The sequence below is a fragment of the Ictidomys tridecemlineatus genome, chromosome 5, assembly GCF_052094955.1.
Source record: "Ictidomys tridecemlineatus isolate mIctTri1 chromosome 5, mIctTri1.hap1, whole genome shotgun sequence".
Classification (NCBI taxonomy): Eukaryota; Metazoa; Chordata; class Mammalia; order Rodentia; family Sciuridae; genus Ictidomys; species Ictidomys tridecemlineatus.
The window spans coordinates 10,163,162-10,180,739 of record NC_135481.1 but is presented as its reverse complement, the minus strand read 5'-3'; the positions used below and the strand labels follow the sequence as shown (position 1 = coordinate 10,180,739).

At 49.6% G+C, this 17,578-nt stretch overlaps 1 protein-coding gene and 1 long non-coding RNA gene across 4 annotated transcripts in view; one reads left to right on the top strand and one right to left on the bottom strand.

Moving 5' to 3' along the window:
* Positions 1-17,578, top strand: part of Ccdc33 (coiled-coil domain containing 33) — an 83,144-nt gene that overhangs the window by 28,916 nt on the left and 36,650 nt on the right. The window contains exons 7-10 of one of the 2 annotated variants that reach the window (XM_078049297.1): positions 147-267; positions 6,117-6,246; positions 6,905-7,038; positions 7,913-7,984. In XM_078049297.1, coding sequence (XP_077905423.1) covers positions 147-267; positions 6,117-6,246; positions 6,905-7,038; positions 7,913-7,984 — 457 coding nt within the window. The remainder of the gene's footprint in view (positions 1-146; positions 268-6,116; positions 6,247-6,904; positions 7,039-7,912; positions 7,985-17,578) is intronic. The other variant, XM_040274407.2, reaches the window with a different exon arrangement.
* The window catches only part of LOC120886245 (uncharacterized), a 57,468-nt gene that overhangs the window by 31,299 nt on the left and 8,591 nt on the right, over positions 1-17,578 (bottom strand). The window contains exon 2 of one of the 2 annotated variants that reach the window (XR_013438702.1): positions 324-490. The exons of the other annotated variant lie outside the window; for it this stretch is intronic. This is a non-coding gene — a long non-coding RNA (uncharacterized LOC120886245). The remainder of the gene's footprint in view (positions 1-323; positions 491-17,578) is intronic. 2 annotated transcript variants of the gene reach the window in all.

Genomic DNA, 17,578 nt, shown 5'->3' with positions numbered 1-17,578 from the left:
GCCATGTCACAAGATTCTAGCCTGAATGAGGCAGGCCGCTGTACTCTACCCCTCTCTCACATCAATCCAGACTCCAACTAGGAGCCCCAGCTGCCAGGCTGGTGACAGGGCCAAGAGTACCAACCCCTGTCTCCTTGCCTCCCCAGGGAAAATCAGGCCAGACAGAGTCCAGCCTCTATGGGGCTGCACATCACTCCGCTCTCCTTCCCTATCCAATCGATGATGAGTTTTGATGTGCCTCGGGTCAGCCAGAGTGGGTACCCTCAGGTATGGTTCCTTCCCTCATTTCGTCTTCTCACTGGTTCCTACTTCTGGTAACTCACCCTCAAGTTTATTGCTTTGTTCAATCATCCAGCAGCACTTGACTATTGAAGGAGAAGAGTTTGCTGCATACCCAGGGCAGGCCTTATCTGTCAGGGCATGCTTGCTCTGAAGAAGACAGGAATCGCACCCGTGGAAATATTAGTCATCAACGCAGAGCATGAATCATCTAATATCAAACCAGAAAGGAAAATCAGAACTGCAAAAATCAGAACAGACACAAAAGAACAGCTATCATATGATTCCACTTATTTGGGATTCCTAGAATCAGCACATTCACAGAGACAGAAAGTAGAACAGTGGTTACCAGGGGCTCGGGAGAAGGAAGAAGGGGGTGTTAAAGTTTATACTTGGGGTGATGACAGAGTTCTAGGAATAGATAGTGGTGATGGTTGCACAACAATATGAATGTATTTAACACAACTGAATTGCTTAAAATGGTAAATTTTATGTTATGTATATTTTACTGCAGTAAAAACGTTTTAATTGATCAGAGGAGAGGGTTGTGAAGCATAGGGGCATTCAGAAGGGCAATCATGACTTTTTGATATGGGGAAGGTTGGTACAGGGTGGTTGAGAACAGCAAGAACATGATGTGAGGCACAGATACCCAGGACATGGTACATACCAGGGGTGGACAGGAGGGCTGTGTGTCACATCACACTAAGCTGAGGACGGGGTATACTGATTATGGCTGGGTACTGGGTAATGGCCCTGTTGTTCTCTTCCCTGAATGCACTTCAGAGGGAGCTTACTCTACACAATGGTTCTAACACGCCTAGAAGAACAAAGGGGTTCTTGGAAGTCCCTTTTCTTTTCCACCCATAAGCATTCATGTCTGGCACTGCAAAACTAGAACAAGACACTCCTTTGGAGCCCCAGCCTTCATTTAAAGGCAAAAACATTTGAAGAAGGCTCAGACACAGGCAAGAGTGATGGTGGCAGGAAGGAGTGGGATAAAGGGAAACCTTGGGGACCGAAGCTTCAAACCTAAACCAATCCTTGCCTGATTTCCCCAGAGTCAACTCACACATGGCCCTGCATTTGCCCAGAAAATTATGAACCAATCAGCAGGCTGTCCCAAGGGGCGGGAGGCACTGACTGCTTTAATGAGTGAGCCCCCTCCTATCCCTGGGCCCTCTCGCTGCCTAACTAGCTGAGTGGGGGAGGTGCCCCTCACTATGGAGACTTCCCCCCAAGGCCTTTTCTATGTGTAAAACTTGAGGTCAGGGGTCTAGGACACCAGCACCATGGCAGCTGGGCCAGGTTGGGAACTCACTGGTAGCCCGCACAGAGATACCCAGGTGCTAGCAGTGAGCGAACAGGGCACGTTGCTACAAGGGGGTGGAAGGTGGAGTGGTTAGAGACCTACCTGGAGGTGCACGGTCAGCAGGCCTGGACCCAGAGCTTACATCTCCTGCCCTGTCCTGTCTGAGCTTCAGTTCTATCATTTCCACAGTCAATGGGGTGGGGATTTGACTAGATGACTTCCAGGGCCTGTCCTTTCTGATATCTTGGGGTACAATAGTTTCTCACCAGCTGCCATCTTACCAAAGCACTATGGGCAGGGGCTGGAGGGTCCAGCAGACTTGGGTTTGATCCCAGCTCTGTGACTTAATAGCTATGTGACCTTTGCCAAAATGCTCAATTCCTCCAGACCTACGGATTCCTATTTTATCAGGCTATTAGGAGAACTTAAAGGATAATCAGGGTGAAACATCCAACCACAGGCCAGTTAAAAGATTCTGTCCCCTTACAATCGTATCTTCCCTAGTACCAAATGTTTCCTCTTAGGCCAGCCTCACGACTGTCCGTCGTGTTACATATGACTTCAAGTAACAGAAAAGTTAACTCAAATGGACCAGAACATTTAGGATGTTTATTACCACACACACAGAAGTCTTGACATAGGATGCTGCCAGAATTGCTGTCCTAAAAAGATTTGGGATCTCTTTAGTACCCCCAAAATTGCCTTCACCCAGCTAGCTAAAAGCTCACGGGGACAAGATGTTTCAGGCATCCCATTCAGATATAAACAAAGGCCAGAGAAAAAGGGTAACTTCTTCTTAAGTGTCATTTTTATGAGAAACTTTTCTCTGTGTGAGACTCAAGTCCAGAGGCCCAGGACCCTCCCTGAAGCACGGCAGCTGGGCCAGGTTGAGAATTCACCAGCAGCCTCTGGGTTCCACCAATCCCTCAGGAGACCTCCCCTCTCCTCTTATTGGTCAGAATTGGATCATATGACTTCTCTTAGCCAATCAGTGAGGAGGGTGTGGCTCTGCCTTGCTGGTAGCCAATGTGCACACGTGTGGAGAAAGGACGCTTCTGGACAAGAGGGTGATCTGTTGTCTGTGAGGCAGGAAGGAGAATGGTGATGGGGTGGGTGGACCTGTGTCTGCTTCACTGCTCTCAAGCCTAGTGAGTGCTGCAGACCTTGAACTTTGATGAGCTCAGGGATGGTGGGCTATTAGGTGCACCTAGGTTCCCCCACTGGACCCAGCAGGCTGCCCTATTGCCTGGCCTCCTCTAGGCGCTAGGGCAGAACTCCCAGGAACTGAAACACAAGCAGGAGTGAAAGATCCATCTGTGCCTTACACCACAGGAGCCTTGTCTATTCCCTCAAACTCCTTTCTAGTGCTGGCCTTCTCTCCTGCCTGGACCATTGCCGCATCCTCCCTCCAGGCCACTTCTATTCATCCTCTAAGAAGTAGGCTGGGCATCCCCTGCCTGGGGCTGGGTCCTTCCCTTCGCATCCCTTATTGCTATCACTGACAGAACAAAGCCCCCCTTAGCCAGGTCCACAAGTTCCTTGTCTCCTCCAGCCTCCTGGCTCATTGCCCCAATTCACACAGGCATCTCCCAGTGCCCCAGGAGGACTTGCTGTTCTCTACATTGTCGCTCTCCTCCAGCCTTCACCTTTGCTGGACTCTCAGCCCAGGTTGCTCCTTCTTTCCTGCCCTCATCCCTCAGGCCTCCTTGCCCCAGGTCAGAAGGTATGGCTTTCTCCTCAGTCATCCACAATCACTTAGGCCTCTACATGGATCCTAGGGGTGTGTGTGTGTACACCTGCATGGGTGCACATGTGTGCTTACTCATGCCCTGTCCTCTTGGAAGGTGGGGAACTCTGGATGGGGGTAGGGTCTGGCTCTAACTCCCCATTCCCTGCAGCACCCACACGTGTGTCATGGAGAAGTCTCCCAGTCACATTTGCTGCATTCAGTTGAACTTTCACCTTAATAGCAAAATGTTGTTTCCTTCAACTTCACAATAGGCTTTCAAGGTGTCAATCATAAGTCTACTTCTGGACAATGAGAAAACCAGGGGAAGAGGTTTGAGAAAACCCAGAGAGGGGAAGGGGTTTGTTGATGGTCACACAGCAAGGTTGAGGCAGACCCAGGCCTAGAGTCCAAAGGGCCTACCTCCCTGGAGGCCCCACCCCAGCATTCTCCCAGGTTGGTCCCCACTATGCCTAGGCAGAATAGGTAGCAGTAGGTATGAGTGTGGGTGAGCCCAGGAGAAATCAGAGGAGAGGCCATGAGCCATGGAATAAAGGCTCTGTCCCCAAGGAAGATAAGTCTGCCTCAGTGGCCCGGAGGGGTTAATGGCTTTTCTGAAGATCACAGCTGAGGGTTAATCACATTCCTTAATTCCATAGCCCACTGTGGCCTTTCCCATTAGCATCTACAGGCAATGTCTACCCTTACCCTGCCCTCACCCTGCCCCCACCCAGCACATACATCAGCCACTAGCACCTTCCCAGGGCCCTGACATCAGACTCTGCAGGTTATATTTAACCTTGAGACACACACACACACACACACACACACACACACACACACAGAGAGAGAGAGAGAGAGAGAGAGAATATGAATATGAATATGAATCAGAGAGACAATGAGACTGACCCTCCCTCCCCAATTCTAGTCTGAGGGGATCTTTCCTGGGGGACTCACCCTGGGAAACCATTCAGGGAAGTGGCTGTCCCTCATTAGGCAGGCAGCCACTCACCACCTCTTGCTTTATAGACCCCATTTAGACACATTAATAGGTCCCAGAGCAGACAGTGAGCATCCATTAAATAACTCTCTTCCAGGGTGGGGGCAAGGAAAGGGGCAGCAGGGGGATGAGCCACAGGTCCTCCCTGAGTGACCTAATGCCTAGCAGCTGGGCCAGGCCATCTGGATGCCTCTCTGGCACCCAGGAGAATGGGTGTCTCTGGGAGGGACATGGTTTGGGGATCAGTCCTGAAAGATCACTCTCAAGCTCCACAGAACCCAGAACCAGCTTCTCTGGCTTAAGCATGGTGGCCACATGGCTCTCCCAACCTTCCATCATGAGTATGTGAGGATTACTCCACTCCCATCACTCCAGTCACAATTCCCTGACCCTGCACTGGCCACAACCCATCTCCCGGGGGCCAATGAAGGCACAGTGGAGCCTTGAGCTGGGATTGGGAAAACTAGAGCCAGCTATCAGTGTGACAGGCATCAGGGTTGTACCACCATAGGGTGGGACAGAACCCATAATGATGCTCCTCCTTAATGCAGCAGCAACAGTCCATGGAGCATGCATGCTGACCTTTTTTTTTTTTTTTTTAAAGCAATGATGAATTACAGGGGAGCAGGAGGTGGGGGAGGCTGTCCCTGTTTCTGACAGCTCCTGATGGGGGCAGAGGCAAGGCAGCCACTCAGAGAGCCTGTGCTAGTGACCGCAGCCCTCCCTACACTGAGGCCCTGCAGGGCTGCCTCTCATCTCCCTACCTTCTCCCTACCTAGGCTCAGCTGCTAGACTTCTGCAGTTGCCAGGCCTCCCCTAGGGTCCTTTTCCATTCTAGGAGTTCTCCACACTGCCATACTCAGTGCTGCATCCACATTCCATTGCTTGTGCCCCTTCCCATCCAGATCTTTCTCCCTCCCTTTACCCTGTCCAGTCTCCCTTCAGAACTTCCTCTGATCCTTTGGCCTTCAAGGCAGTTTCTCTGATCACCCACAGAATATCTCACCAAGCTCCTTATTTAGGTATTGGAGTTGTTTCATTGTCTAAATTGTCCCTGTGTGTATGTTCCAGCTGCTAGCTTAGTATGCCATCAAGTGCCCCAGCACCTGACAGCTCACATGACAGACACACCAAGGATCTGGAGTCTGGGGAACCTATAGGAGGCAGAGAGGGGCTAGTGACAAAAGTAGATGTCATGTCTAATTTTACACTTACTGATACCTCCAGCCACAGCACAGTTGTAAACATTAATGCAACACTTCAGGAAAATAGTTCACCAATTAAGCACCTTAAAATATGCATGTCCTTTAACACAGTGATTGTTTTGTGTATTTGAATTTGAACCAAGGAAATAATTGGGAATATAGAGGTTCTTGGCAAAGAGCATTCAGTACAACGTAATTGAAAAAAAAAAAAAAAGATTGGGGGAGAGAGAAAATAGGCCACTTGGGCATGACAGGAAATATTCATGTGTAAGAAGAGTTTCTTAATGACTCTGGATATGCCTAGGTTTTGATGGTAAATGAGAAAGGCAGAATACTGAATGACAATCACTGGTATATAAAAAATATGCCCAGAAAACAAAAACCAACAGTTTTATGAAAAGTAGGAATATAGGGGATTTATGCTCCTTTTTATTTTACTTTCTTTTCTAAAATGTATTAAATAAGTATGTGCTGCTTTTATAATTGGGACAACCATTTGTGGTATATATTTATAGAGAGAGACACACACACAACCTGATGTCTTAACTTGGGAGAAGCTATTGCCCCACACCTGCTCCCACCCTCTCTTTCCAGCTCTCCAAGCCTGGGGGACCTCCAGAGCTACCCCAGTGGAATCAGTCCTTCCTCTTCCAAAGCCGAGATGGAGGCACCAATTTCTCCAAAAACGCAGCCTTGGTGCTGGAATACTACTCCTCTACTTCAGGTAAGTGTCCCTGGTCCCACACCAGGGCAACCCTGCACCAGGAGACCTGCATATTTATGAAGGGGTTTTGGAGCTATCTTGCCTCTGCCCTCTGCAGAGATGGGTTAAGAGCCCCTAGGTGCCAAGACAGACTCACAGTACAGGCAGCCAAGGAGAGGAGGGCCTAGCTAGATTCCCTTTGCACGAGGGTCGAAGCCGTAGGGACAAGACCAGGACACATGGGCCTATTCCCATACAAGCTGCCTGGCTTTTACTGCACCCATCAATTAGGCGGCAGGGGTGGAGCCCTAAGTTCATGGCTCCCAGAGTGCACAGGGTGGGTCTGGGTAGATAGGATTCAGAGACCAGCTGATCCATAGTCTTACTTCCACACTGGAATTGAAGTCCCCAAAGGACTGAGACAAGGGGAATCCAGAGAAATACCTAGAGATGTAGACTCTGTTTAGAGTTGGCTTTGAATTCACAAACCCCTGAGGACAGAAGAGAAAGAGGATGTATGTGCAGAAGAAAACCAGGAGGCAGGAGAGCAGGTGGGTGGTGGGTGGGAGAACTAGATCTCCATATCAGAGGATGGGGTTCAGGTGGAGCCCACACGCTGGGATCTGAAAAGCCAGGTGGGGGTCTTTGGTGGGAGCCCCAGCTGGTCTTTCCCCCACAGTGAAAGGCAGTGAACCATGGACCTTCGGCAAGCCCCTAGGTGTCTCCCTGCTGCCGCTTAAGAGTCGTTTATACCGCAAGATAATGACAGGGAAAGGCTTGAATGCGCTGCGCATAGAGCGGCTCCCCATTACCGTGAGTCCCCTGCCCTGGGGGGGGGTACCCCACCTGGTCCCACCTCCTCCCCAAATCTGCTCCACCTCGACACAGCTTCCAGGAGATTTTGGTGAAGCTGAACCCTGGGGGAGCTCCCCAACACTAAAGACCAGTCTTGCCTCTGGGGCTGAAGAACCAAGCCAGAGAAACCACCCCTGGGGAAGAAGCACAGGGAGGCCTCCAGGGACAGTGACAAGAGCTCAGGTTCTCCGCCAGTTCTGGGTGTGAATCCTGTCTTGCCCCATCCTCTCCATGGAACCTGAGGCAAATTACTATGGGAGAACTAGATCTCTGGACCTTGGAGTCCTCATCTCTAAACTAGGAACAACATGCCCAGGTTCTAGAGCCAGACTCTGCCTGGGTACAAATTCTGGTTCCAACCTCTTACCAGCTTACACAACTGTGGGGAAATTGTTGAAAGTCTCCACACCTCAGTTTCCTGGTCTATAACTTGGGCATGTAATAATAGTACTTTTCTCATAGCATTGCTGTGAGATTTTGTCAGGAAATACGTAAAGCACTTAGAATGTGTTCCCAAATAAGAATGAATATCATCATGATCAACATTATCTATTTCTCTTGCCACCTTTTTCCCTAAAATACTTCTGTCCATCCTGACATAGCACATATTAGGAAATGGGAACTTCCACTCTGCCAGGAGATGAGCCTGGAGGGTACTATTCAGGTCTCTAGAGGATTTGAGAGGGCAGTGTGGAGGTGGTGAGGGAGCAGAGGCCAAGGCCCCGCCCCACTACCCTGCAGACACCTTCTTAGGGAATGCAGAACAGTGGGCAGAGCAGAGGCCCGTAGCTGCCCTGGCCGGAGTGAGCTGACTCCCCCTTCTCCTCCCCAGGACACCTACCTGAAAACCATAAATGGTGACGCTCCCACAGTGGATCTCTCCTTCCAGCTTCTTTCCTCTGAGGTAAGGCTATGCTCCAGGGGACACCAGGGTTGGCAGATGTATAACTCCTCAGTGAGTTCCAACCTCTTTCACAATTGCTGGCCTTGTTCAGGGACAACGGGCCAGGGACTTCTGGGAGAAGGGCACTGCTGATTTGGGTTGGAATGTCTGAGGATGATTTGAAGCACCAGAAAACCAGAGAAAAAGCTGAGAGAAGAGGGCCACCAAACCTAGGAGTAGGTCTCTGATCCAGGCCAAACCAAGCCTATTTCACTGGGGTCAAGATTCTACAAAGGTAAACTAGGACCCAGTTTGCTTTTGCTGTATCACAAAATTAGCAGCTTAAAACAACACCTATGTACTATCTGACACTTCTGGAGGTAGGTAGTTCCACACAGTGTGGCTGAAATCAAAATGCTGGGAGGATCACTTTTCTTTCCAGAGGTTCTGGGGAAGAATCTGATTCCAAGCTCATTTGGGTTGCTGCAGGATCCTGCAGTGTTGGACTGACATCCCAGATTTCTTGCTGGCTGTCAGCCAGGGGCTCTCAGCTCCTGAAGATCACCCACATTCCTCCTCTCAGTGGCCTTCTCCATCTTGATGCTAGCAGTCATATCCAATCCCCATCACACTTCAAAATTCTGATTGCCTCTCTGTTGGCAGCCAGAGAAAATTCTGTGCTCTTAGAGGTTCTGGAATGATAAGGTTATGCCCACTGACTGTGTCCCTTATCTTGGCATCAGCTGGGTCACATAATGCACCAAAATCAAAGGCAACCATAGCTCACCATATTTCAGGTTGCAAGGATTATGACAAGGAATCTTGGAGCCCCCTATTAAGAATCCTGCCTACCGTAGCAGGGTTGGTCCAAATGGAAAGGCACCTAAGGCTGAGTCCTGCTGATGGATGGACTGCTGTTCCTCTAGCTAACTGTGTTCGGGCTCTGAGTCCTGCTTGGATCCTGGTCATGGGGCTACAGTGCACCTAATAGGCACCTGCTAGAATTCTCTCACTTTCCACTCTGTGGTACTGGGGTATGGGTGGTTTGACCATGAACCAAGGAAATGTTCAGGATGTCTAGGCTAGCCCACTCCTACCAACTCCCCATGCCTGTAAAAGTAGCCACGAGCTCTGAAGACCTTGCCATGAAGAACAAGGGGAGGTCCATTGTACAGGATATGAGAGGTACATCTAGGAGGTACCAGCCCAAAAGCATCTCCCTACAAGTCTCTCCTTGCTTGGTGAGGTGTTCAGCATTGTCATCTTGAGAGTCCTCTATCACCTGGTAGGAGAGAGCTTGTTAGCTAGGGTCCCTGATGGCACCCCCTAGTACACCACCACTGAACCCGGCACAGGGAACCAAAACAGAAGAAGCAATATCCAAGAAAAGGGACATGCAAATTGTCACAAATTTCTCAGATAGGAGCCCAGCCCTCCAGGGCTTTTCCCAGGGTCTGGAGTCTGCCAGTGGCCACCGCCAGCTCGGTCCTCACATCCCTCTGCCTCCTGCTGTCTGCACTGGGCATATGCATCCTGGGACTAACGGGAGTGTCGGTGTCCCTGGTCAGGGTACTGGCAGACCCAGGCAGGCAACAGGCAGGTGGGCAGGACACTTCCCCAATTGCCTAGGGGCTGGGCACAAAGGTCTCCAGTGATGAATTATTCACCGGAGCTGTGCTAAGTGCAGAATTAATCCCTTTCCTTCCAGCTGGCGGCCTCACTAAATTATCCCTCCAAGTCATGCGGGAAAACGCTGCCGAATTCATTTAGCTGCTGAGTGTTTTGATCTGGGCCTTGTGATTTTAGCTTCCCCTTCCCTGAGCCCCCACCCCCTTGAAGCGGGTAAAAAACCCTTTTAGTAATGGATTTCCAAGAAGAAAGGAAAAGAAAACATATCAAGATTGGGTGTGTACCAGGAAAATAGTACTAGCAGAAATTCCATTCCATCGGCCAAGAATTCATACACACAAATTCCACACATGCACACTCTCAGTCACATTTGAATGTCTACGTGGGGATAGGCACATACGCATAGATTTGCATACGTGCACACACACACACACCTCTGCAAGGTAGCACCTATTTAATGCATATGTACCTGCTCATACATGTGTGTAAACTAACAGATGTCTTCACACCCTATTGGCACATGCAGAAGCTAAATCTCCTTATAGCTTAACTGTTTCTTGGTGAATTTATCTGAGAACTGGACAACAAGGACTTGCTTTGACTCTAGAATGTTGAAGACCAATTTAGGGGACTGAGTATGAAGTGCTAGTGTGGGTAGGTGTACCATAAGGTTCTGCAGCCATAGTACCCATTTGTTCATTCTTTTATGCTGTGCATATTTGATGAGGAACTCCTTAATGCCAAGCACTGTGCAGGACAAGAAGAATTTTGTCTGTCCCTATGGACTAAAATGGGAGTAGAAGCCAGTGGTCATGGAGCCAGCTGCCTCAAGGTCACCTTCAGTGGCCTAGAACAAGTTTCTCCTCTCATCTGAACCCTTTTGGTATATTCTCCCTAAGGGGAGGTGGGAGAGTGAGGATTGATGAAGGGGCCAGGTTGGTATTACAGCTAAGTCTAGAGTCCCCCTCCGTGCCTCCCTATCATCTTTGCTATAAACAATCATTGTCCTCCATGCAAACATCTAGGCATCTGGGTTTTAGAGATATTACTTGAACATACTCCGCCCAAAAAAATCCCCCCTTTCATAAAGCTTGCATCTTTAAAGAGTGGGGAGTATGGAGCCAACATCAAACAAGTAAATTCATAAGCAGATTTCAATAATGATAAGTGGCCTGATGGATAGGGAGTCCTTGGAGAGGATTCTCTGAGTAAGATATCTAAGTAAGGTTATGAGCAAAGCTGCTATGACAAAGAGATCCCATTCATTTCAACCTGTTGTTCCACTAAGGTGTTGCCTGCAACTCCATGGGAGAGGGCACTTGGTTTCCATCTCTGCCTTGTAATCTGTGGAAAGGCAAAAGCAGGGCTAAGGCCAGAATGGTCAATTCTTCTACCATTCAAACAAAACACTGCCTAAAGCTCCAGAAGCCACCACCTGGAGATGTTAGTCTTGTGGACACTCCAACTGCAGTGGAGCTTGTGAGAATGGGCCTCTTGAGGTCCCTGGTCCATGTGGCTACAGCTCTATCTTAGGGCAACACGGCTCCTTGCACTCCTTGCCCAGGCTCAGATGGACCACAGACAGGAAGTGCTTCAGGAGAAATAGATGTGCATGCTCTATTTGCACATGGCCCCAGCCTGAGGACACATCTTTTTTCTTATGAGCCTCCATGTCCAGGAAGTCCAGGCACAGGCTATTCTGCTCCTAATTTTGGTGAGCACAGCCTCCAACACCCACCATTTCCACATCACCCTTTCTTAGAGCTGTAAGAACAAGATCATGGTGGGATTTCCACATAGAGAGTGCAGAGGGCTCTTTCAACACTCCACCACACCCATCAGGGGGTCATTGCACCCTCTCCCTGTGCTCTACCATAACAGGAAGCCCACTTCCTCTAGAAGCAGCCCATCCTGTGGTTCATGAGTGAAAGTGCATAATCAGAATGTTCCCCTCCTGGCTCTGCCCTCTGGGGCTGCAGTGCACCCAGCAAACCTCCTGCACAGATCATATCATCAGCCATCAAGCATGTTTGTGGGCAGACGAGCTAATAGAACCTACAGGCTCAGTGCCTAGCAGCAGGAGGTGGTCTCTAGTTTGGGATTTTGTTTTTTGAAGGTGGTATATTGGTGATGGGTTGGTTTTTACCTCTAGTGGGATTTCTCCAGGCTATTCTATTTAGAGTGATCTACCTTAAGCTGGAGTTGTATATGCAGGTAAGTACGTGAATAAATATACCCAGAGACATAAAAACTACAGTATGTATACCCGAATATATGCAGAAAACCTCTCTTTATCACATAGTCGGGGTGTTAGCTTTAGAGGCCCTTTAGGCTCCAAGAATCCATGAGCCCATGGCCGCCCCACATACACATGCACAAATCAACCTTTGGTCTTCTGCTTTCCCCCTCTGATCTTGGCCTCTTCTCTTTGAAGAGTATGTGTGGTCCCCGGAGAGGCTGTACTTCTCCAGGCTAAGAAGCCTGGCTCTTTTTAATGAACTGGCTTCAAGATCCCACCAAATCCTGGGTGCCCTCCAGCCTGTAGCCAGCCTCTTTGAAGTACAGCAAACACTAGCTAGCTTCCCCGGGCACACAGTGGGTACTCATCAGGTCCGTCCTTGCCTCTGCTTAGAAATGTACCTCCCTGTGAGGTGGGGCAAGTATAGGTGGTCATCTGGGTGTTCATCACATGTCCTCTCTTGGGGCTGGGATTTGGGACTCAGCATCTTGTCCATGTGGATTGTGAGGGCATCAGGCATCAGGTAGAGGTAAGGATCCCCCCCACTCTCAGTCTATAGCCCAAGAGAAATTAGAAACCTGAAAACCTCTATCTTCCTTGGATTTCTTTTCTTTCTTTTTTCTTTTTTTTTGGGGGGGGGTACTGGGGAATGAAGTCAGGGGCTCTAAACCACTGAGCCACATCCCCAGCCATTTTTTGTGTTTTATTTAGAGACAGAGTCTCACTGAGTTGCTTAGTGCCTCACTGTTGCTGAGGTTGGCTTTGAACTTACAATCCTCCACCTCAGCCTCCCGAGCTGCTGGAGCTTCCTTGGACTTTGGCACATTTGAGGCGAGCAGGTGATGGTCCCTGCTTCCCACTCTGAGGGAAGCAGTGGCTACCTCAATCAGGTGTAATCCCCATCCCCTTCTTCCTCTCATTGGGAAAGGGTAGGGCAGTCCAATGCCATGAAAAGGGCTATTCTGATGCCTTGGTTACAAAACTCTCTCTGGAGACCAGCTCAGAGTGGGGAATAAGTGGCTCTTTAGCAAATGTGGGAAGGGAGGACAAGGGGAGGGCAGAATCATGCTGCCTTCTGATTAATATTCATGAATTTTTTTGAAAGCCACATATGATGACCTTAGGCTGGTCCTTAGAGAAATCCCAACATAAAACTGCCTCCACTTCCTCACCAAACACAAACACAGGTGCCCAAAGTCTACCATCCATAGCACAGTAGTCTCCTCAATTGGCTCTATTCTCTGGAAGGTTCTGTACTCACCCCCAAGATTCCAGTTCTGGAAACACCATCATAGGATGATGATGGATCCAGAGAAAGAGACCCTTCCCCTCTCACCATCTCCCTTCACCCCTGTTTTATATTTCTTACATAAAGTCTCCCACTCTCTGTCTTTTCACTGTCCCAGGTCACATGGCAGAAGACAAAGTAAAGAAGTCAGCCCCACCCCACACCATTCACAGGTGCCCTTTCCTCACCAGCTCAGATTCTAAGTCCAGTTGGGAGGAATGAGAAATAACAGCCTGTGCTTTCCCAGGGTGGCCCTTGGGTCACGGACACGTGGTATGGAGGCAGGGTTCATCATCTTGCCATTGAAGGCTCCTACATACTTTTCACAATGGCTGGATCCTTTCCATGGTGCTCTGTGCCTTGAAGACAGCATCAGCCTCCACAGTCCCTTGGCTATCATGTCTCTCCTCCCAAGCTCACCACCTCAGAGACAGGGGGTTCGATACTTCCATCCTCCCTCATAGGGAATCCCTCCCTCCCAGGAAGCCCTCTCCTGCTTCTGTCAGCTCCCTCATGATCCTCCTCCTCCTGCCCCTGTTTGGTTTCCTACCTGGGCCCATCTTCTTCTTCCTGAGGCCATCTCCAGGGAGGTCAGCTCCCATGCCCATGTAAGCCCTGCTGATGTTTGCAATCTCTTTTTTAAATAGCAATTCTTTTTTATTCCTTTATTTCATTATTTATTTTTATGCGATGCTCAGGATGGAACCCAGTGCCTCACATATGCTAGGCAAGTGCTCTACCACTGAGCCCCAGCCCCAGTCCCTGCAAACTTCTTATATCCTCCCAGGTTGCACCAACCCTCCTCCCTGCAGCTGTCTTTCTTATACTTGGTTTCTGATATTCATCCTCCTGATTATCTCCCCTTGACAACATTACTCTTAAAAGTTTCCCCCAGAATGATGGGACCAAGTCAGCATGGCTGGGTAAACAGGACCATCACCCCTTCTCTAAACCAATTCTTCCCTTAGGTATAGCCACAGTCTGTTGTTTATCTTCATTCTCACCAAGGCAGTGAGAGTCCATTTAAAAATGGGAGTCCATCCACCTGGCATGTCTACTGCTGGACTTTGAACTTAAACAGGGTTTCTCCTCCCTGTGGTATTTCACCTTTTTCACCTCAACCCACCTTCTAGGCTTGAGGTCACTCTGGACCCTGATTTTATCATACAACACATCCAGACGTTTCACTAGCATTCCACCCAAGCTCCAGGTCATCTGTGATGTGGTGGGGATGTTGTCAGTGCTGTACTGTATACATGCGCCCCCCGCAGACCTGGGCTTGGATCCTGCATCTTGGCCACTCTTCATTTCCTTATCCATAAAAGGGATGGTAATCCCAACCAGCCAGGAATGCGGTGAAAATGGAATTAGGGGGTCCATGCTCAGGACAGTGTCCTGCAGCCACTTGGTAAAGGGAGCTCTTAGCACGGTTCACCCACATTGCTGACAAATATGATGAACTTATCAGGGATGAGGACAGTGCTCCTGGAGGAAGGGGGAATGTTGGAGCCCCACTAATCCATCACTCAGCACCCGCCCCCCATGACAGCTGCTCCACCAGCTTCATATCCATAAGGACATCAGGGGGCCTTGTCAAGTGCTGAAGATTAACGTCACCAGCACCACATTTGACTTTGCAGCAATTTTTCAGAGAATGAAGAAAGGGGAAAGAGACAGTTTCTCTCTAGAGGCCAGATTTGCAGAGGTTCCCAGTGCATCCTGGGGGTTGTGGAGGAGATGGAGAATAAGCCCTGCTTCCCAGATCAGAGCAGGACAAAAAGAGCCACAGTGTTTCCAATCACTTGTAATTCAGGAGACCTGATACAGGTTCATCACACATTCATCACCAGCCACAGGACCTCGGTTGCCTTGGGAATGTGAATCTGCAAGTTCCTTTGAGAGACGGAGCATACTAAGTCAGGATGCAGGGATAGCTGAAAAGGTGGACATTTGGACTTTCCCCAGCTCTTCTCTACTTATGAGCCCGATGCATAATTGGTAGACTGAAGAAGAGGGAGCAGGGAAAGAAAAAGAGACAGGGCAGACGCTTCCAGACCAACTTCTCAGAAAGTGTGGCTTGACCTTGGGATTCTCCCCTCTCAAAGTTGGACCACCTAGACCTCCCTTCAGCCAAAACAGATGTATCACAGACCCAGCTAAGGTCATTCGTGCATGAGTTCATTAACCATTTATTAGATCCCTAACACATGCCTTGCAATAAAGCACTCACCACCATCTTGCTAAGAAGGGTGTAGTTGAAATAGGTACATTGAGCATACAAATAATAGGGGAAACATCACTAAGAGGTGTGGTTGGAGCACACTTCTGCCTCAAATAGTGGCTTAGAAATTGACAAGGCCAAAGTGCATCCAGGAAAGAGACCTACATGTACAAAGACATGGAGGCTTGACAGTGGCTAGAGCCCATGGGACATACGGGGTTATAATGGACAGTGAGACTGGAGATTAGGTGGAGCTTAAACTGTGGAGGGCCTGGGTGACAGAATACAGGGTTTGAACTTTGTCAAAAAGCATTGTGGAGCTAAAGAAGGTCCTTGAGTCAGATGTGGTCAGACCTATGTGTTGTAAAAGTCTCTCTTGATGCGAACAGGGAGAACCCAAGAGAAAAGATTAAATACTAAAAGAGCAGGCTTCAGGCTAACGCATGAACTCACAGTCCATCTACTGAGCTGTAGGCAGGGCTCCGTTTAATACTAAGACCCCTGACAGAATTTTAAAATATCTTTATCAGTGGTTTCCCTCCCCTGACCCCTCAACTTGCTTTTGGATTAACACTCTAACACCATTTTCTGGGAAATAAATGATGGCCCCAGTGAAGATTAACACTGGGACCCTTGTTGGCTGAAAGACAAACTCAGAGCCTGACTCCACCACAGCTGCAGGACCATGCAGGACACCATAAGGAGGCTTACGTGCAGGGCAGGCAGCAAGACCTCTTGAAGGGGCCTGTTGTCTGAGCCTCGCCTACAGCTGAAGAGATAAGAACCTACAACTGTGGCCACAGGAAATGACAAAGCAATGACTGATTGGGGAGTCGAAGCACAGGGCTCATTATGGCGCTTGCCAGCGGGCGAGACACCCTTATCAGGGAGAAAATTGCATCAGGCCTCCTGAATTACTAGCGATTGGAAGCAGATTTCTTGGGACGCACTTTGTTAGATACCTAATGAGCGGGATACAGGAGAGCAGAGCCTAAAGCCGGCGGGGCGGGGGACAAATGTCTTTGTTAAACAGAATTTGTCAGTTTCCGCTCCAGGCTCCCTGGGGAGGGTTCAGGGCCAGCTAATTGAATTAAGAGCATGTGCTCTCCAGCTAGAAGGCTCAGGGCGGGGAGAGAGGCAGGCAGGCAGGCAGGCTGGCCGGAAGGCGGGCATTTTCAGCACCGAGGACAGCAGCTGCAGCCTGGCTACTCGGTAATTGCCAGGGCAGGCTGGAGCTATTGCATTTTGCATGATCAGGGATCTAGGGGTTGAAGGGGTAGGAGGGAAGCAGAGGACGTTGGGTGGAGGAGGAGACAGATGACCTAAGAAACTGCAATCCTGGGATGCTATTGGCCTGCTCTGTCTCAACAGACCTGGCTCTGCTGGCAACAGTGAGGGCTAGAAGGCTTGAAGAGGGGACATCTTCTCCCCACCATGGTGCTCACATGTGCTGTGGGCAGCTGCAGCAGTGTGTGCTGGACGCAGAGTCTGAGCGAGCGCATGGCCCGTGCATTGCTTTGAGCTTTCAAAGTCAGTCTCCAATTATATTGCTAATGAAGCAGGATGTGCTGCATCCATGCAGCTACAGAGCAGAGCGAGGGGCCACTTGTCAGCCTCAAGCTGCCCCAGAAGGAGGGGCAGGAGCTGCCAACTAGAAGAGCAAATAAACAGGCTTGTGGGGGTGGGCCAGCAACCTGCTTGCAAGGCCAGGCCTGAATAGGGAGGAATTTCATCCCTCAGCCATCATCCTCTCCCTACCCCCCAGCAGCCCTGTGATCTCGGATAAGCTCCCTTTCAGGAGGAACAAGAAGGTGAGGACACAATTCTCTCTCCAAAATATGGGCAGACTGAAGCTCAGGAGTCAGGAGAGGCAGTGCTGGCCATAAACAAAGGAAACTATTAGGAAAATCTAGGCACGGTGGTCCTCTGGGTGCCCTGTACCTCACATGAAAGACCTCTGGCCTCCCCTGCTGGGCCTGTGTCTCTGGAGGTCTAAAGATGTTTCTATATGTCACCCACTCACTCTGCCAGAATGGATCCTGGCAAAGTTGAATGGGACCAAGGGTTGAACGTGTGCACAGAAGACTTGCAGGTTGGGTAGTACCAGCAGGAGGCAGCTGTGTGGACAGACAAGGTCCATGCCAGCTGTGAGGGAGAGCAGAGCAGAGTGGAACCCTGGAGTCGGCAGAGACTACAGGAAGGGCAACTGCGGGTGGAATGGGCAGAAGACATAAAACC